Source organism: Oncorhynchus mykiss, chromosome 3, assembly GCF_057628025.1.
Source record: "Oncorhynchus mykiss isolate SJ-2025 chromosome 3, ASM5762802v1, whole genome shotgun sequence".
In the NCBI taxonomy this organism is placed as follows: Eukaryota; Metazoa; Chordata; class Actinopteri; order Salmoniformes; family Salmonidae; genus Oncorhynchus; species Oncorhynchus mykiss.
The window spans coordinates 1728972-1755565 of record NC_143024.1 but is presented as its reverse complement, the minus strand read 5'-3'; the positions used below and the strand labels follow the sequence as shown (position 1 = coordinate 1755565).

At 44.2% G+C, this 26594-nt stretch overlaps 2 protein-coding genes across 7 annotated transcripts; both read right to left on the bottom strand.

Moving 5' to 3' along the window:
* Positions 1-1873: 1873 nt before the first annotated feature.
* On the bottom strand, positions 1874-17343 carry LOC149984208 (uncharacterized protein C18orf19 homolog B-like). Of its 6 annotated transcripts, XM_090219224.1 has the most exons (6): positions 17196-17322; positions 16914-16995; positions 16572-16606; positions 15946-16420; positions 7101-7212; positions 1874-3116 (listed from the first exon to the last, which is right to left on the bottom strand). In XM_090219224.1, exons 4-6 carry the CDS (start codon positions 16386-16388, stop codon positions 2610-2612), a joined length of 1062 nt encoding a protein of 353 aa, XP_090075350.1. In that variant the 5' UTR covers positions 16389-16420; positions 16572-16606; positions 16914-16995; positions 17196-17322; the 3' UTR covers positions 1874-2609. The 6 variants fall into 6 exon arrangements, with proteins under 6 accessions (XP_090075350.1, XP_090075356.1, XP_090075351.1 ...); XM_090219230.1 differs by lacking the exon at positions 16914-16995 and having other exon boundaries at positions 17196-17343; XM_090219225.1 differs by lacking the exon at positions 17196-17322 and having other exon boundaries at positions 16914-17184.
* Positions 17344-21319: 3976 nt separating this feature from the next.
* Positions 21320-23618, bottom strand: mc2r (melanocortin 2 receptor). The gene is given in 3 exon segments (NM_001124680.1): positions 21320-21550; positions 22510-22523; positions 22550-23618. A coding segment is annotated over 1 exon segment (918 nt). The 5' UTR covers positions 23549-23618; the 3' UTR covers positions 21320-21550; positions 22510-22523; positions 22550-22630.
* Positions 23619-26594: the final 2976 nt, after the last annotated feature.

Genomic DNA, 26594 nt, shown 5'->3' with positions numbered 1-26594 from the left:
AGTTGACCAGAGCTCTATGGGAATAAGGTGCCATTTGACCAGAGCTCTGTGGGAATAAGGTGCCAGTTGACCAGAGCCCTATGGGAATAAGGTGCCATTTGACCAGAGCTCTATGGGAATAAGGTGCCATTTGACCAGAGCTCTTTCTCCTGTTCTATTCCTGCTTCCCCCTGTTCTGTTCCTGCTTTATCCTGTTCTATTCCTGCTTTCCCCTGTTCTATTCCTGCTTTCTCCTGTTCTATGCCCTTTCCCTGTTCTATTCCTGCTTTCTCCTGTTTTATTCACCTGTTCTATTCCTGCTTTCTCCTGTTCTATTCCTGCTTTCTCCTGTTCTATTCCTGCTTTCTCCTGTTCTATTCGCCTGTTCTATTCGCCTGTTCCTGGCCATCTTGGCTAGCGTACACTGCGCCCAGCCCGCCACAGGAGTCGCTGGTGCGCGATGAGACAAGGACACCCCTACCGACCAAGCCCTCCCTAACCCGGGCGACGCAAGGCCAATTGTGCGTCGCCCCACGGACCTCCCGGTCGCGGCCGGTTACGACAGAGCCTGGGCGCGAACCCAGGACTCTGATGGCACAGCTGGCGCTGCAGTACAGCGCCCTTAACCACTGCGCCACCCGGGAGGCCGTCTCTGACAATTTTTAAGGCCTCCCTCTGACAACGCCTGGTATAGAGGTCCTGGATGGCAGGAAATTTGGCCTCAGTGATGTACTGGGCCGTACACACTACCCTCTGTAGCTCCTTGTGGTCGGATGCTGGTCAGGATGCTCTTGATGGTGCAGCTGTATAATGTTTTGAGGATCTGAGGACCCATACCAAATCTATTCAGCCTCCTGAGGGGGAAGAAGCGTTGTCGTGCCTTCTTCCCGACTGTGTTGGTGTGTGTGGACCACGATAATTCCTTAGTGATGTGGACACCGAGGAGCTTGAAGTTCTCGACCTGCTCTACTACAGCCCTGTCGATGTGGATGGGGGCGGACTTGGCCTTCCATTTCCTGTAGTCCACGGTCAGCTTGCTGACGTTGAGGAAGAGGTTGTTGTCCTGGCACCATACTACCATGTCTCTGACCTCCTCCCTATAGTCTGTCTCCTCGTTGTCGGTGATCAGGCCTACCACCGTCGTCCACAAACGTAATAATGGTGTTGGAGTCGCGGCCACGCAGTCATGGGTGAACAGGGAGTACAGGAGGGGACTAAGCACACACCCCTGTGTTGGGGGTCAGCGTGGCGGATGTGTTGGTGCCCACCCTCACCACCTGAGGGCGGCCCGTCAGGAAGTCCAGGATCCAGTTGCAGAGGGAGGTGTTCAGTCCCAGGGTCCTATGGCACTATGGTGTTGAATGCTGAGTTATAGTAAATGAACAGCATTGACACTTGCCAGATGTTAGCGCGGCCTTGTGAATGTTAACCTGTTCAAAGGTCTTACTCACGTTGCCTATGGTGAGCAAGATCATACAGTCGTCCAGAACAGCTGGTGCTCTCATGTATGGTTCAGTATGGCTTTCCTCGATGCGGATTTAGCTCGTCTGGTAGGCCCGTGGCTCTGTTTCCCTCTGTAATCTGTGATAGTTTGTAAGCCCTGCCACATCCGACGAGCGTCAGAGCCGGCATGGTATAATTCGATCTTTGTCCGGTATTGACGTCTCGACTGTTTGACGTCTCGACTGTTTGACGGCTCGTTGGGAGGTCGTAGCAGGACTTCTAATAAGCGTCCGGATTAGTGTCTCTCTCCTTGAAAGCGACAGCTTCAGCCTTTATCAATGCTGCTGGTAATCAGTTGTTGGACTTTCAATTCCCTACATGATTTTGGGAGTGAACCGTTCCATAGTTAAGTACAGTACTCAGAACATGGAATGAAGACAGGAAACGGAACGATGTTTGGAAGCTCAATATTCTGCTTTATTGCAAATTGTGATCATACCAGACATGACATTAACAGTACAGTCCAATAACTGGTACTACAGTACCCAACACCCTTCTGTTCAGACTGTGGTTTTAATTTGATTGCATTTTGGTTTAATAATTCTGTAATATCCACAGAGCAACTTAAAGGGATACTTCTGGATTTTGTCCATGAGTTCATCTGACTGTGGAAGTAGATAAAGGGCTGCATTGCCAACATCCAGAAGTCTCCCTTTAAGGAATCAATCAAAGACGTCTGTAATCACACTTCCTATTAAATGCACAACTTTCAGTTGACTAGACATTAGGTAGTAGGAACACAAAAATAATACAATATATTAAACTTTGGGTATTGGATTAAAAGACATTAGAAAACGTGATTTAAAATGTTGAAAGACGCAAGCAGTTAGTCTCCATGAGGCTTTGATGGACGATGATGAATTAAACAGGAATTTTATTTTTCATACCCAGAATTCATAATGCTCCTCAGTGTATTCTAATGCAACTGAGAAATCCCACCTGCCTCCTCCTTATAGCAGGTATAATGGTACTAGCTGGGGCAGTCAGGAATTGCAGAAGAACAGTAATGTCTGGACTCATTCGTCTCTCAACAATAGGTTCATAATATGTGCCTTAATTCTGTCTTTGACCCCAACCACATTGAAGACACCAAACATGTGTTTATTCACAACCACTTGTAAACAAGACTAATCGAGCTTCTTTCGGTAAGACACTTTGTCTTTGGCTTCCTGTAGTTTATCAGAGAACGTGTCTTTCGTCTCCCCCATCTTTCCAGAGAAACGTTCTTTCGTCTCCTCCATCTTTCCAGAGAAACGTTCTTTCGTCTCCTCCATCTTTCCAGAGAAACGTTCTTTCGTCTCCTCCATCTTTCCAGAAAAACGTTCTTTCGTCTCCTCCATCTTTCCAGAGAAACGTTCTTTCGTCTCCTCCATCTTTTCGGAAATACCAGACAATCGTTCTTTCGTATCTTCCATTTTCCCCGAGAGTAGTTCTTTGGTTTCCTCCATTTTTTCAGAGAACAGTTCCTTAGTTTCCTCCATTTTCTCTGTGAGTTTCTCCCTGGTCTCTTCCATCCGGTCCTGCAGGTAGTCTTTGACGGGCGGAGGGGTGGAGAAGTAGCCATGTTTACGGAGGTACTGCACTGAGAAGGACGTCCCACCCAGAGTCACCGTGTATCTGGCGGGTGTTGCAATCTGAAGGAAATCAGGATAAAGAAAGCCACTAAGTTCAGTAGAACAAGTGAATTGAAGCTGATGTTGCAATCTGAGTATTTATGCTTACCCTGAACAGGGCGTTGTATGTACATGTCCTTATACAAGTCATAGTCAGTGAGTATTATTAGCCTGTACAAGTCATAGTGAGTAAGTATTCTTACCCTGTACAAGTCATAGTCAGTAAGTATTCTTACCCTGTACAAGTCATAGTCAGTGAGTATTCTTACCCTGTACAAGTCATAGTGAGTATTCTTACCTTGTACAAGTCATAGTCAGTGAGTATTCTTACCCTGTACAAGTCATAGTCAGGGAGTATTCTTACCTTGTACATGGAGTAGACAGGGAGTATTCTAACCTTGTACATGGAGTAGACAGGGAGTATTCTTACCGTGTACATGGAGTAGACAGGGAGTATTACCTTGTACATGGAGTAGACAGGGAGTATTACCTTGTACATGGAGTAGGCAGGGAGTATTACCTTGTACATGGAGTAGACAGGGAGTATTACCTTGTACATGGCATAGTGAGGAGTATTACCTTGTACATGGAGTAGTGAGTAGTATTACCTTGTACATGGCGTAGTGAGTAGTATTACCTTGTACATGGAGTAGACAGGGAGTATTACCTTGTACATGGCGTAGTGAGTAGTATTACCTTGTACATGGCGTAGTGAGTAGTATTACCTTGTACATGGAGTAGACAGGGAGTATTACCTTGTACATGGAGTAGACAGGGAGTATTACCTTGTACATGGAGTAGACAGGGAGTATTACCTTGTACATGGCGTAGTGAGGAGTATTACCTTGTACATGGAGTAGTGAGTAGTATTACCTTGTACATGGAGTAGACAGGGAGTATTACCTTGTACATGGCGTAGTGAGTAGTATTACCTTGTACATGGCGTAGTGAGTAGTATTACCTTGTACATGGCGTAGTGAGTAGTATTACCTTGTACATGGCGTAGTGAGTAGTATTACCTTGTACATGGAGTAGTGAGTAGTATTACCTTGTACATGGCGTAGTGAGTAGTATTACCTTGTACATGGCGTAGTGAGTAGTATTACCTTGTACATGGCGTAGGCAGGGAGTATTACCTTGTACATGGCGTAGTGAGTAGTATTACCTTGTACATGGCGTAGTGAGTAGTATTACCTTGTACATGGCGTAGACAGGGAGTATTACCTTGTACATGGAGTAGACAGGGAGTATTACCTTGTACATGGAGTAGACAGGGAGTATTACCTTGTACATGGCGTAGTGAGTAGTATTACCTTGTACATGGCGTAGTGAGTAGTATTACCTTGTACATGGAGTAGACAGGGAGTATTACCTTGTACATGGTGTAGACAGGGAGTATTACCTTGTACATGGAGTAGTGAGTAGTATTACCTTGTACATGGAGTATTACCTTGTACATGGAGTATTACCTTGTACATGGCGTAGTGAGTAGTATTACCTTGTACATGGCGTAGTGAGTAGTATTACCTTGTACATGGCGTAGTGAGTAGTATTACCTTGTACATGGCGTAGTGAGTAGTATTACCTTGTACATGGCGTAGTGAGTAGTATTACCTTGTACATGGCGTAGTGAGTAGTATTACCTTGTACATGGCGTAGTGAGTAGTATTACCTTGTACATGGCGTAGTGAGTAGTATTACCTTGTACATGGCGTAGTGAGTAGTATTACCTTGTAAATGGCGTAGTGAGTAGTATTACCTTGTACATGGCGTAGTGAGTAGTATTACCTTGTACATGGCGTAGTGAGTAGTATTACCTTGTACATGGCGTAGACAGGGAGTATTACCTTGTACATGGAGTAGACAGGGAGTATTACCTTGTACATGGAGTAGACAGGGAGTATTACCTTGTACATGGCGTAGTGAGTAGTATTACCTTGTACATGGCGTAGTGAGTAGTATTACCTTGTACATGGAGTAGACAGGGAGTATTACCTTGTACATGGTGTAGACAGGGAGTATTACCTTGTACATGGAGTAGTGAGTAGTATTACCTTGTACATGGAGTATTACCTTGTACATGGAGTATTACCTTGTACATGGAGTATTACCTTGTACATGGCGTAGTGAGTAGTATTACCTTGTACATGGCGTAGTGAGTAGTATTACCTTGTACATGGCGTAGTGAGTAGTATTACCTTGTACATGGCGTAGTGAGTAGTATTACCTTGTACATGGCGTAGTGAGTAGTATTACCTTGTACATGGCGTAGTGAGTAGTATTACCTTGTACATGGCGTAGTGAGTAGTATTACCTTGTACATGGCGTAGTGAGTAGTATTACCTTGTACATGGCGTAGTGAGTAGTATTACCTTGTACATGGCGTAGTGAGTAGTATTACCTTGTACATGGCGTAGTGAGTAGTATTACCTTGTACATGGCGTAGTGAGTAGTATTACCTTGTACATGGCGTAGTGAGTAGTATTACCTTGTACATGGCGTAGTGAGTAGTATTACCTTGTACATGGCGTAGTGAGTAGTATTACCTTGTACATGGCGTAGTGAGTAGTATTACCTTGTACATGGAGTAGACAGGGAGTATTACCTTGTACATGGCGTAGTGAGTAGTATTACCTTGTACATGGCGTAGTGAGTAGTATTACCTTGTACATGGCGTAGTGAGTAGTATTACCTTGTACATGGCGTAGTGAGTAGTATTACCTTGTACATGGCGTAGTGAGTAGTATTACCTTGTACATGGCGTAGTGAGTAGTATTACCTTGTACATGGCGTAGTGAGTAGTATTACCTTGTACATGGCGTAGTGAGTAGTATTACCTTGTACATGGCGTAGTGAGTAGTATTACCTTGTACATGGCGTAGTGAGTAGTATTACCTTGTACATGGCGTAGTGAGTAGTATTACCTTGTACATGGCGTAGTGAGTAGTATTACCTTGTACATGGAGTAGACAGGGAGTATTACCTTGTACATGGCGTAGTGAGTAGTATTACCTTGTACATGGCGTAGTGAGTAGTATTACCTTGTACATGGCGTAGTGAGTAGTATTACCTTGTACATGGCGTAGTGAGTAGTATTACCTTGTACATGGAGTAGACAGGGAGTATTACCTTGTACATGGCGTAGTGAGTAGTATTACCTTGTACATGGCGTAGTGAGTAGTATTACCTTGTACATGGCGTAGTGAGTAGTATTACCTTGTACATGGCGTAGTGAGGAGTATTACCTTGTACATGGCGTAGTGAGTAGTATTACCTTGTACATGGCGTAGTGAGTAGTATTACCTTGTACATGGCGCAGTGAGTAGTATTACCTTGTACATGGAGTAGACAGGGAGTATTACCTTGTACATGGCGTAGTGAGTAGTATTACCTTGTACATGGCGTAGTGAGTAGTATTACCTTGTACATGGCGTAGGCAGGGAGTATTACCTTGTACATGGCGTAGTGAGTAGTATTACCTTGTACATGGAGTAGTGAGTAGTATTACCTTGTACATGGCGTAGGCAGGGAGTATTACCTTGTACATGGAGTAGACAGGGAGTATTACCTTGTACATGGCGTAGTGAGTAGTATTACCTTGTACATGGCGTAGTGAGTAGTATTACCTTGTACATGGAGTAGTGAGTAGTATTACCTTGTACATGGCGTAGGCAGGGAGTATTACCTTGTACATGGAGTAGACAGGGAGTATTACCTTGTACATGGCGTAGTGAGTAGTATTACCTTGTACATGGAGTAGTGAGTAGTATTACCTTGTACATGGCGTAGTGAGTAGTATTACCTTGTACATGGAGTAGTGAGTAGTATTACCTTGTACATGGCGTAGTGAGTAGTATTACCTTGTACATGGCGTAGTGAGTAGTATTACCTTGTACATGGCGTAGTGAGTAGTATTACCTTGTACATGGAGTAGTGAGTAGTATTACCTTGTACATGGCGTAGTGAGTAGTATTACCTTGTACATGGCGTAGTGAGTAGTATTACCTTGTACATGGCGTAGGCAGTGAGGGCATAGCCGCCAGAAGAGTGATTCAGCAGACCAACGATCTTCTCTGGTAAACCAATGAACTCCAGAAAAGGCACCACATTCACTCCCCTGTGGAATATACAGCGAGGTTAACTCAGGCCAGATACTGTGTAATATACAGGTTAACTCAGGCCAGATACTGTGTAATATACAGGTCAACTCAGGCCAGATACTGTGTAATATACAGGTCAACTCAGGCCAGATACTGTGTAATATACAGGTCAACTCAGGCCAGATACTGTGTAATATACAGCGAGGTTAACTCAGGCCAGATACTGTGTAATATACAGGTTAACTCAGGCCAGATACTGTGTAATATACAGGTCAACTCAGGCCAGATACTGTGTAATATACAGGTCAACTCAGGCCAGATACTGTGTAATATACAGCGAGGTTAACTCAGGCCAGATACTGTGTAATATACAGGTTAACTCAGGCCAGATACTGTGTAATATACAGCGAGGTTAACTCAGGCCAGATACTGTGTAATATACAGGTTAACTCAGGCCAGATACTATGTAATATACAGGTTAACTCAGGCCAGATACTATGTAATATACAGGTTAACTCAGGCCAGATACTGTGTAATATACAGGTTAACTCAGGCCAGATACTGTGTAATATACAGCGAGGTTAACTCAGGCCAGATACTGTGTAATATACAGGTTAACTCAGGCCAGATACTGTGTAATATACAGCGAGGTTAACTCAGGCCAGATACTGTGTAATATACAGCGAGGTCAACTCAGGCCAGATACTGTGGAATATTCAGGCCAGATACTGTGTAATATACAGGTTAACTCAGGCCAGATACTGTGTAATATACAGGTTAACTCAGGCCAGATACTGTGTAATATACAGGTTAACTCAGGCCAGATACTGTGTAATATACAGGTTAACTCAGGCCAGATACTGTGTAATATACAGGTTAACTCAGGCCAGATACTATGTAATATACAGGCCAGATACTGTGTAATATACAGGTTAACTCAGGCCAGATACTGTGTAATATACAGGCCAGATACTGTGTAATATACAGCGAGGTTAACTCAGGCCAGATACTGTGTAATATACAGGCCAGATACTGTGTAATATACAGCGAGGTCAACTCAGGCCAGATACTGTGTAATATACAGGCCAGATACTGTGTAATATACAGGTTAACTCAGGCCAGATACTGTGTAATATACAGGTCCTCAGGCCAGATACTGTGTAATATACAGGTCCTCAGGCCAGATACTGTGTAATATACAGGTTAACTCAGGCCAGATACTGTGTAATATTCAGGCCAGATACTGTGTAATATACAGGTTAACTCAGGCCAGATACTGTGTAATATTCAGGCCAGATACTGTGTAATATACAGGTTAACTCAGGCCAGATACTGTGTAATATTCAGGCCAGATACTGTGTAATATACAGCGAGGTTAACTCAGGCCAGATACTGTGTAATATACAGGTCCTCAGGCCAGATACTGTGTAATATTCAGGTTAACTCAGGCCAGATACTGTGTAATATTCAGGCCAGATACTGTGTAATATACAGCGAGGTTAACTCAGGCCAGATACTGTGTAATATACAGCGAGGTTAACTCAGGCCAGATACTGTGTAATATACAGGTTAACTCAGGCCAGATACTGTGTAATATTCAGGCCAGATACTGTGTAATATACAGCGAGGTTAACTCAGGCCAGATACTGTGTAATATACAGCGAGGTTAACTCAGGCCAGATACTGTGTAATATTCAGGCCAGATACTGTGTAATATACAGCGAGGTTAACTCAGGCCAGATACTGTGTAATATACAGGTCCTCAGGCCAGATACTGTGTAATATACAGGTCAACTCAGGCCAGATACTGTGTAATATACAGGCCAGATACTGTGTAATATACAGGTTAACTCAGGCCAGATACTGTGTAATATACAGGTCAACTCAGGCCAGATACTGTGTAATATACAGGTCCTCAGGCCAGATACTGTGTAATATACAGGCCAGATACTGTGTAATATACAGGTTAACTCAGGCCAGATACTGTGTAATATACAGGTCAACTCAGGCCAGATACTGTGTAATATACAGGTCAACTCAGGCCAGATACTGTGTAATATACAGGTCAACTCAGGCCAGATACTATGCCTCCCCTGTGAAATATACTGCGAGGTTAACTCAGGCCAGATACTGTGTAATATACAGGTCAACTCAGGCCAGATACTGTGTAATATACAGGTCAACTCAGGCAAGATACTATGCCTCCCCTGTGAAATATACTGCGAGGTTAACTCAGGCCAGTTGCTGTGCCTTCACATGAAACATAGACTCACATGAAACATAGAATCAGTGGCCAGTTTATTAGGTACACCACCCTGTTCACCTAAACGGGTAGCTTCTATAAAACTGTGAGTCACATGGCCGTGGCAGACAGACATTCTGTTACTGTTAGATTATAATTTCATCTTTAAACATTGTAATGTGGTTAACCCTTAAAATCTAAATTTAAAAGATACAATTCAACTAGAGTGCCCTTAGAGATCATGGGGAAAGCACTTGATTGTTGTACTTCGAATCAAACTTTATTTGTCACAAACGCAGAATACAGGTGTAGACAAGTGTAGCCCTTACTGTGAAATGCCTAATTACAAGCCCTGAATTAGCACACGGGTCCCGCTAGCGGGATCAATTCCAACCACATCCGGTGACATTGCAGAGCGACAAATTCAAAATAAGAAATGGTCATATTAAACATGAAGTGCCTTTACATCATTCAAAAGCGTAGAATCTTGGTAATGGGACGGCTGATTGGTCATCCTGAGGGTCCCAGTGATCAAATGCAGTGACGTTTTGTTTGATCAAATCCATTTTTTATAGCCTAACACGAAACATTTTGTAAACCGCTTTGTGTCGTGAATTCAGTCTCATTTAACTATCGACGAAACAGTCGACGTCATCACACTAAACGTACGTTTATCCAGTCATGGTTGGGTTCGTTGCAATCCTCTTGGTTGTTAGTAACACAACCAGACTTGATGGTTCTTTTCGCGGGACGTATTGACCCAAAGAAACCCATTTGAAGACACCAAGCAATGACCTCATTGCGAACCAATGATATGAGTGGTGTTTCGTTGATTGATTGTATTTTGGCCCAATGACCACTGATCGTCTAGAACTCTAGCTTGGTCGATAGCCAATGAGCTGAGGTAAACGGCAAAGTGTAATGGTTAAATGCTGGAAGACCAGCCTTCGTAGTGAAAGGTTCATTCGCCATTGAAGATCTGAGTTGAAGCAGCTCCGCTCGTTACGCACAGCAATATTTGGTAAAGAGCATTTTCAGCACTTTCATATAAAACATTATGGCGACTAAATCAGGAAAAGCTAAATCAAAGTCCTAGGTATACAGATTTACACCAAATGATAGAAGAAATTGATAGGGAAAGTGAGAGAGTTGCTACAGGACGACGAGCCTGTGAGCGAGCATCGCTTCGGCTCACAGACATAAGACATGTTTTTGCACGGGGAGGACATCGTTTTGGACTGGTGAGTTCTTCTCATGCTAATGCCGTCGTTTGAAATGAAAATTATCAAATATTATTCATTTGAGATATTTGAGTATTTTATTTGCAATATATAAAAATATAAATCAGTAATGAAATGTGTAAAGTACACATACATTGTGGGTGTGTGCATATATAAATATATATTTATATATATAAATGGAATGGAACAGCACGGCACCATAGTGATTGTGTTCCCTCTACTCTATATAACTCATCTGTTTAATTTACGTGTTGACACAGGGCTCAGACGTGAAAGTATTCTAGCTGAATTTCTTTGTTTCACAGTGACTCTGGCTGGGAGCCCCCAGCGCCACTGACTCTGGCTGGGAGCCCCCGGCGCCACTGACTCTGGCTGGGAGCCCCCGGCGCCACCGACTCTGGCTGGGAGCCCCCGGCGCCACCGACTCTGGCTGGGAGCCCCCGGCGCCACCGACTCTGGCTGGGAGCCCCCGGCGCCACCGACTCTGGCTGGGAGCCCCCGGCGCCACCGACTCTGGCTGGGAGCCCCCGGCGCCACCGACTCTGGCTGGGAGCCCCCGGCGCCACCGACTCTGGCTGGGAGCCCCCGGCGCCACCGACTCTGGCTGGGAGCCCCCGGCGCCACCGACTCTGGCTGGGAGCCCCCGGCGCCACCGACTCTGGCTGGGAGCCCCCGGCGCCACCGACTCTGGCTGGGAGCCCCCGGCGCCACCGACTCTGGCTGGGAGCCCCCGGCGCCACCGACTCTGGCTGGGAGCCCCCGGCGCCACTGACTCTGGCTGGGAGCCCCCAGCGCCACTGACTCTGGCTGGGAGCCCCCAGCGCCACTGACTCTGGCTGGGAGCCCCCAGCGCCACTGACTCTGGCTGGGAGCCCCCAGCGCCACTGACTCTGGCTGGGAGCCCCCAGTGTCACTGACTCTGGCTGGGAGCCCCCAGCGCCACTGACTCTGGCTGGGAGCCCCCAGCGCCACTGACTCTGGCTGGGAGCCCCCAGCGCCACTGACTCTGGCTGGGAGCCCCCAGTGTCACTGACTCTGGCTGGGAGCCCCCAGCGCCACTGACTCTGGCTGGGAGCCCCCAGCGCCACTGACTCTGGCTGGGAGCCCCCAGCGCCACTGACTCTGGCTGGGAGCCCCCAGTGTCAAGGTGCCCATCCCCGACTGAAGCTGGTTCATCCAGCCAGACCCCTGCTGTCTCCGGCTCCACACCTACCCGGCCATCGAGAGGTGTGAAGACACTGACAGTGTGAAACCTGCAGACATGGAGGCAGAGGGGCGTTGGCACACTGTGCAGGACGAGGATGTGGAGCCACTTTCCACCAACATTCAGAGCAGAAAGGACCTCAGCTGGTCAGGACTGCAAACTACAGCCCCCTTCAGCTTGTTTTTCAACACAACACAGTTACTGATTCCCTGGTGTCTGACACTAACAAGTATTGAATCATCCCCATGGTGAATGACGAGCTACACTATGAAACCACACACTATTGAATCATCCCCATGGTGAATGACTAGCTACACTATTGAATCATCCCCATGGTGAATGACTAGCTACACTATTGAATCATCCCCATGGTGAATGACTAGCTACACTATTGAATCATCCCCATGGTGAATGACTAGCTACACTATGAAACCACACACTATTGAATCATTCCCATGGTGAATGACTAGCTACACTATGAAACCACACACTATTGAATCATCCCCATGGTGAATGAAGGTCCACTATGAAACTACACACTAATGAATCATCCCCATGGTGAATCACTAGCTACACTATGAAACCACACACTATTGAATCATCCCCATGGTGAATGAAGGTCCACTATGAAACTACACACTAATGAATCATCCCCATGGTGAATGAAGGTCCACTATGAAACTACACACTATTGAATCATCCCCATGGTGAATGACTAGCTACACTATGAAACCACACACTATTGAATCATCCCCATGGTGAATCACTAGCTACACTATGAAACCACACACTATTGAATCCTTCCCATAGTGAATGACTAGCTACACTATGAAACTACACACTATTGCAGATATGGTGAAAACAATGTGTGGTGAGGCAGAGGCACAGAAACTCACATCAATACCTTTGTCAGATAACACTGTTAAACAAACAATGTATGCTATAGCTAGAGAGGAAACTGACCGACTCAGACTCCCCAGCTTATGCTCTGAGATATACCACAGCAGGTAACTTGCATTGTAAACTACACACTATTGAATCATTCCCAAACTAAACTGACCGACTCGGACTCCCCAGCTTATGCTCTGAGATATACCACAGCAGGTAACTTGCATTGTAAACTACACCGAACAAAAATAAGCATGTAAAGTGTCCCATTTTTTTATGATCTGAAATAAAAGATCCCAGAAATGTTCCATACGCACAAAAAGCTGATTTCTCAAAAATGTTGTGCTCACATTTGTTTACATCTCTGTTAGTGAGCATCTCTCCTTTACCAAGATAATCCATCCACCTGGACAGGTGTGGCATATAAAGAAGCTGATTAAACAGCATGATCATTACGCAGGTGCACCTTGTGCTGGGGGACAATAAAATGCCACTAAAAATGTGCAGTTTTATCTAGGGCTGGGCGATAAGACCAAAATATCATATCATATATAGTATTTTTTTTATTTTTTAAATTTGACATTTTTACAGTATTTTATGTTTTTGATTAATAAAAGTTCTTTGTGCTTTATGAGCAGTGGCAACACATACATTCTAAATGATTTCAATGGGTCTTTCTCCATTCTGATTGGTTTATACCGTTCAATTCAACTTCAACCTAAAATCATTTTCTGCATTTCCTGCGACTCATTTGAGATCATTTCCACAGCATAGTGGTTAGAGTGTTGGGCCAGTAACCGAAAGGTTGCTAGATCGAATCCCCATGCTGATAAGGTAAAAATCTGTTGTTCTGCCCCTGAACAAAATAAAAATAAAAATCTTTGTTGACTTTCTGTGTGATGAAAAGAAAATGTGTCTCCTTGCCTGTAACAGACATATTTGGGAACCTGAACGCGAGCATGCAAGGGGAAATACCAAAACATGCTACAGATTAGTGACCCGATCAGTCAATTCAGAGGACGTCATTATTATTGGAGAGAGTCTTTCAAAAGAGAACCGTGCCCCCTTCCCTCCGCTGTGCCTGTTTCTATCAGAAAACAGCATCAGGAAGTGTCCCACCCGAGTGATGACTGCTCACCAACGCTTGGAAGAGCACCATGGGACCCACTTCCCAATCCGTTTGACTGGGATCCTGGCTCAGTTGACATGCCGGTAAGTGAAATCAAACAGCTGATGGAGCTGTCATGTGACCAAAATGCATTTACGGGTCACTACGGAGGAGTTTTGGTTCCTGGCTCAAAGGGGCATAATACCCTGCCCTCTGAGCATTAATGCTGCGTTCAAAACAACTGGGAAACTGGGAACTGGGAAATCTCCAACTTCCGACTTCAGTGCGTTCAAGACTACTGGGAACTCAGGGAAAAACTAGCTCCGACTGGGAGAAATCTTTTTAAAAACGGGCACCTGACTCAGAATTCCACCTCTGGAACTCGGGCCACTTTCTCTGACCTGAAGATCACTGACGTCATGATTTGAGCTCATTCATATTTTTTATTTTTTTTTTGTTCCCCGTTGTCTTGAAAGCACCATAAAACTCATGGTACCCTTCGTCAGCTCATATCTGTGTGAAGCTGGTTTCAGTGCTCTCGTCTGGCATTAAAACCAAATATCGATCCAGGTTGGATGTGACAGCAGAGATGATGTGCACACTGTCGACCACACCCCCTGACTAGCACACCCATCTCATTAGTGGTGATGAGATACATTATGTCAGACTAATTGACTGTCCTAGCCCCACATTATGTCAGACTAATTGACTGTCCTAGCCCCACATTATGTCAGACTAATTGACTGTCCTAGCCCCACATTATGTCAGACTAATTGACTGTCCTAGCCCCACATTATGTCAGACTAATTGACTGTCCTAGCCCCACATTATGTCAGACTAATTGACTGTCCTAGCCCCACATTATGTCAGACTAATTGACTGTCCTAGCCCCACATTATGTCAGACTAATTGACTGTCCTAGCCCCACATTATGTCAGACTAATTGACTGTCCTAGCCCCACATTATGTCAGACTAATTGACTGTCCTAGCCCCACATTATGTCAGACTAATTGACTGTCCTAGCCCCACATTATGTCAGACTAATTGACTGTCCTAGCCCCACATTATGTCAGACTAATTGACTGTCCTAGCCCCACATTATGTCAGACTAATTGACTGTCCTAGCCCCACATTATGTCAGACTAATTGACTGTCCTAGCCCCACATTATGTCAGACTAATTGACTGTCCTAGCCCCACATTATGTCAGACTAATTGACTGTCCTAGCCCCACATTATGTCAGACTAATTGACTGTCCTAGCCCCACATTATGTCAGACTAATTGACTGTCCTAGCCCCACATTATGTCACACTAATTGACTGTCCTAGTCCCACATTATGTCAGACTAATTGACTGTCCTAGCCCCACATTGTCAGACTAATTGACTGTCCTAGCCCCACATTATGTCAGACTAATTGACTGTCCTAGCCCCACATTATGTCAGACTAATTGACTGTCCTAGCCCCACATTATGTCAGACTAATTGACTGTCCTAGCCCCACATTATGTCAGACTAATTGACTGTCCTAGTCCCACATTATGTCAGACTAATTGACTGTCCTAGCCCCACATTATGTCAGACTAATTGACTGTCCTAGCCCCACATTATGTCAGACTAATTGACTGTCCTAGCCCCACATTATGTCAGACTAATTGACTGTCACAGCCCCAAATAAAAAAGTTAATGTGGCTGTTAATTAGAGCATTTTTTCTTTCACGTGGTTGTGGTCGCGAGAGTTTTATATAAAATAAAAATAGGGTTGAGGGCCAAAAAAGTTTGGGAACCCCTAGTCCTAGGGTTTACTGAGAACGGTGCGAAAAACATCCAGTCAGCAGCAGTCCTGTGGGTGAAAAGGGTAGGGTAGGGTAGGGTGTACCTAATAAACTGGCCATTGAGTATCTAGGTCGTAGTACAATGAACACAACAGCAATGCCATTAACCTTAGGCCAAAAGACCAGTTAGGTACTGCACTTCTAAATGCTCTATGTATAGCTAAATTATTCCTAACAAAAGGCCATAGTAATGGAATCCCCAGGGAGATTAGACCAGAGACAGGTGACTCACTGCATAGCAGCGTAGTAGAAGGTCCCGAACCAGATGCTGGAGGTCAGGAGATGGACAGGTATCATCACCTTCCCATACTGCTTGAAGGTCTTCTTGAACCTCTGGACCAGACCAATGGACTTGTCCTGCAGAGGGTCTATCTCTGGGGCCTCCGGTGAGGCCTCCACAGGCAGCTTGGAGGAGTCTGCCCCATAGACGGGCTCTGTTCCAGCCAGGCTGGGGGGATGGCTGGGTGGGTCCTGGTCCTCCGGCCGGAGCTTGGGCTGTTCTACTGCCCTGTTAAAGGCTGAGGTACTGACCCAGCGCTGGCCGGGACCGGGTGGCAGGCGGCCTACAATACACACCGACACGGCCAGGCGAGCCTCACACACCGACAGGCCCACGACCACAGACCGCATGTAGGCCATCTGCCGCAATGCACCCTGGGACAGAACACGATGCATCTCCTCCTCCCTGAGACGTTTGACCACAGAGCCTGCAGACAGCACACATCATCAGGGTTTACTAATGACTATCAATTACAACAGGAGTAATCATTTATGTTGATAAGTATATATTAAGTTGGGAACGCTATAAATTAGAGTGAAGAAACGTATCTGATGATAAGACATAATACCAAAACATACCTCCAACTAGAGCAGATCAACCATTAATCCAACACCTGAAATGAAAACGTCCAAATAAAATGATACAACAGACTAATCCAGTAGCCACTACTGTGGGTGATCCTCAGCTAAACAACCAAAGTTCTGGTTGAACTAAGTTTACTAGCTACACAGCCATATTCGGATATATAGCTAACAAGGCAAATAAAAAGCTAGCTAGCAAGCCAACTATAGTAAGTAGCTAGTCTGCTCGCTAAGTAGCTAGCTAGCCAAGTTACTATGTGCAAAGGTTAGCTACAGAACTTGCAAAACATCTAGTTATCCTTCTAGAGCTAGCTAGCTAGCTGGCTAGCTGTCACATACGCAGAGGCTTCTGTGTGGTTGACATTGGGGGAGTCTGGAGGACGACAAAACTTCCTTCACTTATAAAGCTTCCAGAACAACCCTGTGGAAACACGTGCCAGTTTTAGATGTGGTTAGCTAACATTAGTTGTCTGGCTGAAGCCTGATTCTGACAGAACGACAACTGGGGTTGTTTTGCTTACTAGCTAGCTAGCCCGAAACTTGGCAAAGTAGTTGTGTATATACATTTTTCGGGAAGTTGTAAAACTACGTGACAAAGCTGACACGTAACGGAATACATACATTGAAATTCAAGAGGTTTTTGATCCTGTCAAAAGTGTGTTCTGTAGTTGTATGAGCCATAAGTACATAGAATGACCGTCCTGTCAGTAGAAGACCTTACAGCAGAGATCGAGGGGAATCCGCGTGTCCTCGGACAGCGCACGGCATCATGGGATTCGTAGTTTATTTGTCGCGAGATTTGGTGTCTGCAAACTGCGTAAAAAACAGCACTTCCCGATATGCCTAAAACCTTTCGGTCAGAAGTTCCATTTCTTTTGAAAGATATACAAACCTCTAGTCCAGCGGATAGGAACCAAATATACCCAAGATCGTTCCACTTTACGTTGGAAGTATCCAAGTTGGGACACAAACACTCAAATGTTACCTTTTAAAAAAATATATATAGTCATCACATATTCACTGCACTTAGCCTGTAATAACACCTTAACTCCGTCTTTATGGAACTAACTGCACACCCTCTCTTATATTCAATGTGATGTTTCTCTGTTTCTCTCTTTTCTGTGCTGCAGATCGTTTAACAACTTGATGGTATAGCAAAAGCTTAATAAACTTGACATTAACTTGAATCGTCTCTCTTCATTTTTACCCACAAATAAATGTACTTATAGTCTAGGGTTAGTCCTCTGTAGCTCAGTTGGTAGCGCATGGTGCTTGTGGGTTTGAATCCCACGGGGGTGAAATATGAAAAAAGAGAGGTACATAAATGTATGCACTCACTAATGTAACTGGTGTCTGCTAAATGTAAAGCATTTTTTAAATTTTTTTATTATTGCCAATATAACTTAGCAGCTTTGACGTGCGCCGTCCAAACAGCGGCTGAAGTGCAAATATGATCTAATGGTGACGTCATCTTGCCAATGCGCAAACGCTCTCCATACTCCATCAGCCCAATGTATAATGTATGCATCGGGGCGACGGCGGCTAGATGTATGTGTGCTGTCTGGGAAGACCTTATAGGGGTCATATTGAGGTAATTTTGACCGTAGTCTAGCAGCTATGGGAAAGAATAGTCGACTTTCTGATAGAGTCACACATAGCTGGGGCATGTCTAAATAAGTATTTTTGGGGGTTATAGTGCCATCACAGGTTTAGTCCATTACCCTCTGGCGGCCATTGCCAATATGGCGGCCATTCAGCTGCAGGGGGTCATAATGGACTAGATCCACTTGGCCATATCTTATCCCTAGAAAGGCCAAAACCTAGGAAGAAACCTAGAGAGTGTCATATATATATATATATGTAAACATTCATACACATAGCTCATATATTATACAGCGCCAAACCAAACCGCCTGACTCAAGTCATCTTACGTACCCTTGCTAAAACAGAAACTAGCTCACACAGCCAGCAATAAAACTACCCCCTACTGGTCGGGTGCCAAGAGCAAAAGGACTTTGCTGTGCACCAATGGGGCCCGCTCTGGCTAGAGCAAGGCCCGCCTCCAACCCTTTGTGACCAGTCAGAAGACCGAAACGACAAGACTCCACCTACTTTATTCTATGTATAAAAATGAATGTAACCGTTGTATAAGGCCTCTTTTTCACCTGACTCCTTGCCGAGTTATATGAACTAGATCCGTGCACGTAAAACTGCGGGACAAGATATCTTTGACTCATTAAAACTGTATTTTGTTACAACTGAAATCCACTCTGTCCAGCGTCCGTGATTTGGTCTCAACTCTCCAGTATTTAAAAACTAACAAGAGGAACCAGGCTATGAGGGGAGGCCAGTCCTCTTCTGGCTGTGCCGGGTGGAGATTATAAACCTAGAGAAGAACCAGGGTATGAGGGGTGGCCAGTCCTCTTCTGGCTGTGCCGGGTGGAGATTATAAACCAAAGAACTAATTACTTCGGCACAATGGCCTGTTCATTGCCTTTACCTCCCTTATCTTAACTCATTTACACACACTGTAGATAGATTTTTCTATTGTGTTATTGACTGTATGTTTGTTTATGTGTAACTCTGTGTTGTTTTTGTCGCACTGCTTTGCTTTATCTTGGCCAAGTTGCAGTTGTAAATGAGAACTTGTTCCCAACTGGCCTACCTGGTTAAATAAAGGTGTTCTCAACTGGCCTACCTGGTTAAATAAAGGTGTTCTCAACTGGCCTATCTGGTTAAATAAAGGTGAAATAAAATAATAAATAAAATACAATCCACAATATAGCGGGGAGAGTAAAGCTAGACTATAATCGATAATGTCAAAAGCCACACTGAAGTCTAACAAAACAGCTCCCATAATCTTTTATCTTCACTTTCTCTCAGCCAATCATCAGTCATTTGTGTAAGTGGCGTTCTCTCAGCCAATCATCAGTCATTTGTGTAAGTGGCGTTCTCTCAGCCAATCATCAGTCATTTGTGTAAGTGGCGTTCTCTCAGCCAATCATCAGTCATTTGTGTAAGTGGCGTTCTCTCAGCCAATCATCAGTCATTTGTGTAAGTGGCGTTCTCTCAGCCAATCATCAGTCATTTGTGTAAGTGGCGTTCTCTCAGCCAATCATCAGTAATTTGTGTAAGTGGCGTTCTCTCAGCCAATCATCAGTCATTTGTGTAAGTGGCGTTCTCTCAGCCAATCATCAGTCATTTGTGTAAGTGGCGTTCTCTCAGCCAATCATCAGTCATTTGTGTAAGTGGCGTTCTCTCAGCCAATCATCAGTCATTTGTGTAAGTGGCGTTCTCTCAGCCAATCATCAGTCATTTGTGTAAGTGGCGTTCTCTCAGCCAATCATCAGTCATTTGTGTAAGTGGCGTTCTCTCAGCCAATCATCAGTCATTTGTGTAAGTGGCGTTCTCTCAGCCAATCATCAGTCATTTGTGTAAGTGGCGTTCTCTCAGCCAATCATCAGTCATTTGTGTAAGTGGCGTTCTCTCAGCCAATCATCAGTCATTTGTGTAAGTGGCGTTCTCTCAGCCAATCATCAGTCATTTGTGTAAGTGCTGTGCTTGTTGAATGTCCTTCCCTATAAGCATGCTGTAAATCTGTTTTTCATTTATTTACTGTAAAATAGCATTGTATCTGGTCAAACACACATTCACCCAAACGTTTACGAAGGGTTGGTAACAGGCGGATTGGTCGTCTATTTGAGCCAGTGAAGGGTGGTTTGCTATGGAAAGCAGAATGACTTTAGCTTCTATCCAGGCCTGAGGGCACACACTTTTTTGTAGGCTTAGATTGAAGATATGGCAAATAGGAGTGGCAATATCGTCCGCTATTATCCTCAGTAATTTTCCATATCAGACCCCCGTGGCTTTTCAATAATTTTTTCACCTCTTCCACACTCACTTTACGGAATTCTAAATTACACTCCTCTTCTGTCATATTTTGGTCAGGTTTACTTGAATGTGGAGGTTCCACATGTGGCCGAAGGTCATGACTACATTTGCTAATCTTGCCAATTAAAAAATCATTAAAGTTGTTGGCAATATCAGTGGATTTTGTGATGAATGAGCCATCTAATTCAATGAGTTGAAGCTGCCTTTTTGCCCAAAATTTCATTTAAAAGTGTCCCAAAGCGTTTTACTACCATTCTTTATATAATTTATCTTTGTTTCATAGTGTAGTTTCTTCTTTCTTTCGTTCCGTTTAGTCACATGATTTCTCACTTTGCAGTAGGTTTGCCAATCGGTTATTCAGCCAGACAGTCTTTTAGGTGCCTTTTGGCAAACTCCAAGTGGGCTGTCATGTACTTCCGTTTGGCCACTCGACAATAAAGGCCTGATTGGTGGAGTGCTGCAGAGATGATTGTCCTTCTGGACATCGGGTTCTTGGTCACCTCCCTGACCAAGGCCCTTCTCCCCTGATTGCTCAGTTTGGCCGGGCGGCCAGCTCTAGGAAGAATCTTGGTGGTTTCAAACTTCTTCCATTGAAGAATGATGGAGGCCATTGTGTTCTTGGGGACCTTCAATGCTGCAGACATTTTTTGGTACCCTCCCCCAGACACGTGCCTCAACACAATCCTGTCTCGGAGCTCTACGGACAATTCCTTCGACCTGGTTTTTGCTCTGACATGCACTGTCAACTATGGGACCTTATATAGACAGGTGTGTGGCTTTCCAAATGCACCTGAGCTCAATTTCAAGTCTCATAGCAAAGGGTCTGAATACTTACTGAAATAAGGTTTTTTTTATTTTTATTTGTTATAAATGTGCAAACATTAAAAAAAAACTGTTTTGATGTCATTATGGGGTATTGTGATGTCATTATGGGGTATTGTGATGTCATTATGGGGTATTGTGATGTCATTATGGGGTATTGTGATGTCATTATGGGGTATTGTGATGTCATTATGGGGTATTGTGATGTCATTATGGGGTATTGTGATGTCATTATGGGGTATTGTGATGTCATTATGGGGTATTGTGTGTAGATGAGGAAAAACATAATTGAATCCATTTTAGAATACGGCTGTAACGTAACGAAATGTGGAAAAGGTCAAGAGTCTGAATACCTTCTGAACGCACTGTAGTATACATATAGTATAATATACAGTAGTTATCTATTCTGTATATAGTTATACATCCTGTATAATATACAGTAGTTATCTATTCTGTATATAGTTATACATATAGTATAATATACAGTAGTCATCTATTCTGTATATAGTTATACATATAGTATAATATACAGTAGTTATCTATTCTGTATATAGTTATACATGTAGTATAATATACAGTAGTTATCTATTCTGTATATAGTTATACATGTAGTATAATATACAGTAGTTATCTATTCTGTATATAGTTATACATATAGTATAATATACAGTAGTTATCTATTCTGTATATAGTTATACATATAGTATAATATACAGTAGTTATCTATTCTGTATATAGTTATAAATACTGTATAATATACAGTAGTTATCTATTTTATATATAGTTATACATATAGTATAATATACAGTAGTTATCTATTCTGTATATAGTTATACATATAGTATAATATACAGTAGTTATCTATTCTGTATATAGTTATACATGTAGTATAATATACAGTAGTTATCTATTCTGTATATAGTTATACATACTGTATAATATACAGTAGTTATCTATTCTGTACATAGTTATATATAGTATAATATACAGTAGTTATCTCTTCTGTACATAGTTAAACATATATATGTATATACCTTTAACCTTTAGCCAAGGCCCTATTCCCCATATAGTGCCCTACCTCTAACCAAGGCCCTATTCCCCATATAGTGCACTACCTCTAACCAAGGCCCTATTCCCCATATAGTGCCCTACCTCTAACCAAGGCCCTATTCCCCATATAGTGCCCTACCTCTAACCAAGGCCCTATTCCCCATATAGTGCCCTACCTCTAACCAAGGCCCTATTCCCCATATAGTGCCCTACCTCTAACCAAGCCCCACGGGGTCAAAAACTCTGGTGGAAAGTTGTGCATTATCTAGGGAATAGGGTGCAGACAAAGCCCTTCAGTGGAACAGAGCTTTGACCTTGTAGCAGAGTGGTGAGTCGGAGCAGAACAGCATCTTCCTGAAGGTGTTTCGTAGCTCTGCGCTGCGGAAGGCGTAGATGGCCGGGTCGACCACGGAGTGACTCATCAGCAGAACCAAATTCAGCTGGAACAGAGAGCGGTAGCACTCACAGTAGGGGTTCTCTACACACACCATGAGGAGGAGGAGGTGGAGGAAGAAAGGCGCCCAGCACACCACAAACACCCCGAATAGCATGGTGAGCGTGAGCGCCCCCCGGAGGCTGCGGTGCGGCATGGCACTCCCGGGCAGCGCAGCAATCTTCCTGGCGTGGGACCGAGCCAGCAGGAACATGTGGACATAGAGGAAGAGGATAAGGAGCAGCGAGATGAGGAAGAGCACGATGAAAAAGATCTTGATGACCGTGGCGTCACAGAACGCCACCATGACCGCCCCGGCGACGCCGCATAGCGCCCAGATCCCCGCCAGGGCAGCAGCGGCTCGCCTCGTGGTCATGATGTTGTGGTAGCGCAGGGCGTGGAAGATGGTGACGTAGCGGTCCACAGCGATGGCCAGGAAGCTACAGATGCAGCCGATAAAAGACATGCAGAGCAGTGCGTCTATGATGTCATCGACCCTCCGGACGGAGTCCCCTCGGGAGTCCAGTTGTCCGACATCGCTGAACTCCATCATTAGGGTTTCCCAGGTCTTGGAGAGGGAGGAGATGGTGTTGAACGTGGCCAGGCTACAGATAAACATGTACATCGGGGAGTGGAGGTTCTTGTTGCGCACCACGGCCACCACCACTAACAGGTTCTCACTGAGAGACACCATACCCAACACTAAGAACACCAGGTGGGGGACCTTCACCACCTGACAGTCTGTGTGGTTGGAGGGGAGAGCAGAGACATCATTCATTATGGAGACCACAGACAGTGTCAGAGCAACGTCCACAGTAGATCAGATCAGAACAGGGTGTTTCAGAATAGATCAGAACAGGGTGTTTTAGAGTAATGTCCAGATCAGAACAGGGTGTTTTAGAATAACATCCAGATCAGAACAGAACGGGGTGTTTCAGAGTAACGTCCGTTATCAGAATGGGGTGTTTCAGAGTAACGTCCGTTATCAGAACGGGGTGTTTCAGAGTAACGTCCAGAACAGAACAGGGTGTTTCAGAGTAATGTACAGATCAGATCAGAACAGGGTGTTTCAGATTAACGTCCAGATCAGAACAGGGTGTTTCAGAGTAACATCCAGATCAGATCAGAACAGGGTGTTTCAGAGTAACGTCTAGATCAGAACAGGGTGTTTCAGAGTAACGTCTAGATCAGATCAGAACAGGGTGTTTCAGAGTAACGTCTAGATCAGATCAGAACAGAGTGTTTCAGAGTAATTTCCAGATCAGATCAGAATAGATCAGAACAGAGGCAGAGCAGGACTGTCAGAGTTTTGGTTCAGACAGATAGCTGAAATGTTTCAGCTTTGGTTCAGACAGTTGGTTGTACTGTCTCCTCAGCAGTGTGATGGCACTCTGCATGGACCTGATGGGTGGTAATTGTGATGGATCACGTTAGTAGACCAGGTACTGTAGAGAGGACATTATTCTGGAGAGGAGATGACTAGAGAGGAGATGATTCTGGAGAGGAGATTATTCTAGAGAGAAGATTATTCTAGAGAGGAGATGATTCTGGAGAGGAGATGATTCTAGAGAGGAGATGATTCTGGAGAAGAGATGATTCTGGAGAAGAGATGATTCTGGAGAAGAGATGATTCTGGAGAAGAGATGATTCTGGAGAAGAGATGATTCTGGAGAAGAGATGATTCTGGAGAGGAGATGATTCTGGAGAAGAGATGATTCTGGAGAGGAGATGATTCTAGAGAGAAGATGATTCTGGAGAGGAGATGATTCTAGAGAGGAGATGATTCTGGAGAGGAGATGATTCTAGAGAGGAGATTATTCTGGAGAGGAGATGATTCTGGAGAGGAGATGATTCTGGAGAGGAGATGATTCTGGAGATGACACCCACCTGTGGAAAGAGAACAAAAACATTAAATAAATTACATCAAATTTAATTGAACACATGATGAGTGTGTTAGTGTGTGTGAATGTGTGCGTTTGTTATGTGTGTATGTGTATGTAGTGTATGTGCATATGTGGGGAAGCCAAGCTCCCCCCACCCCCAAAAAATGTCATTTTACAACCTGTGTTGTGATAATTGTGTTGTTTGCCTTGACATCGTGATATATAGGCCTTGACATCGTGATATATACAGTGGGGCAAAAATGTATTTAGTCAGCCACCAATTGTGCAAGTTCTCCCACTTAAAAAGATGAGAGAGGCCTGTAATTTTCATCATAGGTACACTTCAACTATGACAGACAAAATTAGAAAAGGAATCCAGAAAATCACATTGTAGGATTTTTAATAAATGTATTTGCAAATTATGGTGGAAAATATGTATTTGGTCACCTACAAACAAGCAAGATTTCTGGCTCTCACAGACCTGTAACTTCTTCTTTAAGAGGCTCCTCTATCCTCCACTCGTTACCTGTATTAATGGCACCTGTTTGAACTTGTTATCAGTATAAAAGTCACCTGTCCACAACCTCAAACAGTCACACTCCAAACTCCACTATGGCCAAGACTAAAGAGCTGTCAAAGGACACCAGAAACAAAATTGTAGACCTGCACCAGCCTGGGAAGACTGAATCTGCAATAGGTAAGCAGCTTGGTTTGAAGAAATCAACTGTGGGAGCAATTATTAGGAAATGGAAGATATACAAGACCGCTGATAATCTCCCTCGATCTGGGGCTCAACCGTGAGCAAAAATCCCAGAACCACACGGGGGGGAGGGGGGGGGGGGGGGGTACCTAGTGAATGACCTGCAGAGAGCTGGGACCAAAGTAACAAAGCCTACCATCAGTAACACACTACGCCGCCAGGGACTCAAATCCTGCAGTGCCAGACATGTCCCCCTGCTTAAGCCAGTACATGTCCAGGCCCGTCTGAAGTTTGCTAGAGAGCATTTGGATGATCCAGAAGAAGATTGGAAGAATGTCATATGGTCAGATGAAACCAAAATATAACTTTTTGGTAAAAACTCAACTCGTCGTGTTTGGAGGACAAAGAATGCTGAGTTGCATTCAAATAACACCATACCTACTGTGAAGCATGGAGGTGGAAACATCATGCTTTGGGGCTGTTTTTCTGCAAAGGGACCAGGACGACTGATCCGTGTAAAAGAAAGAATGAATGGTGCCATGTAGCGTGAGATTTTGATTGAAAACCTCCTTCCATCAGCAAGGGCATTGAAGATGAAACGTGGCTGGGTCTTTCAGCATGACAATGATCCCAAACACACCGCCCGGGCAACGAAGGAGTGGCTTCGTAAGAAGCATTTCAAGGTCCTGGAATGGCCTACCCAGTCTCCAGATCTCAACCCCATAGAAAATCTTTGGAGGGAGTTGAAAGTCTGTGTTGCCCAGCAACAGCCCCAAAACATCACTGCTCTAGAGGAGATCTGCATGGAGGAATGGGCCAAAATACCAGCAACAGTGTGTGAAAACCTTGTGAAGACTTACAGAAAACGTTTGACCTCTGTCATTGCCAACAAAGGGTATACAGTGCCTTGCGAAAGTATTCGGCCCCCTTGAACTTTGCGACCTTTTGCCACATTTCAGGCTTCAAACATAAAGATATAAAACTGTATTTTTTTGTGAAGAATCAACAACAAGTGGGGCACAATCATGAAGTGGAACGACATTTATTGGATATTTCAAACTTTTTTAACAAATCAAAAACTGAAAAATTGGGTGTGCAAAATTATTCAGCCCCTTTACTTTCAGTGCAGCAAACTCTCTCCAGAAGTTCAGTGAGGATCTCTGAATGATCCAATGTTGACCTAAATGACTAATGATGATAAATACAATCCACCTGTGTGTAATCAAGTCTCCGTATAAATG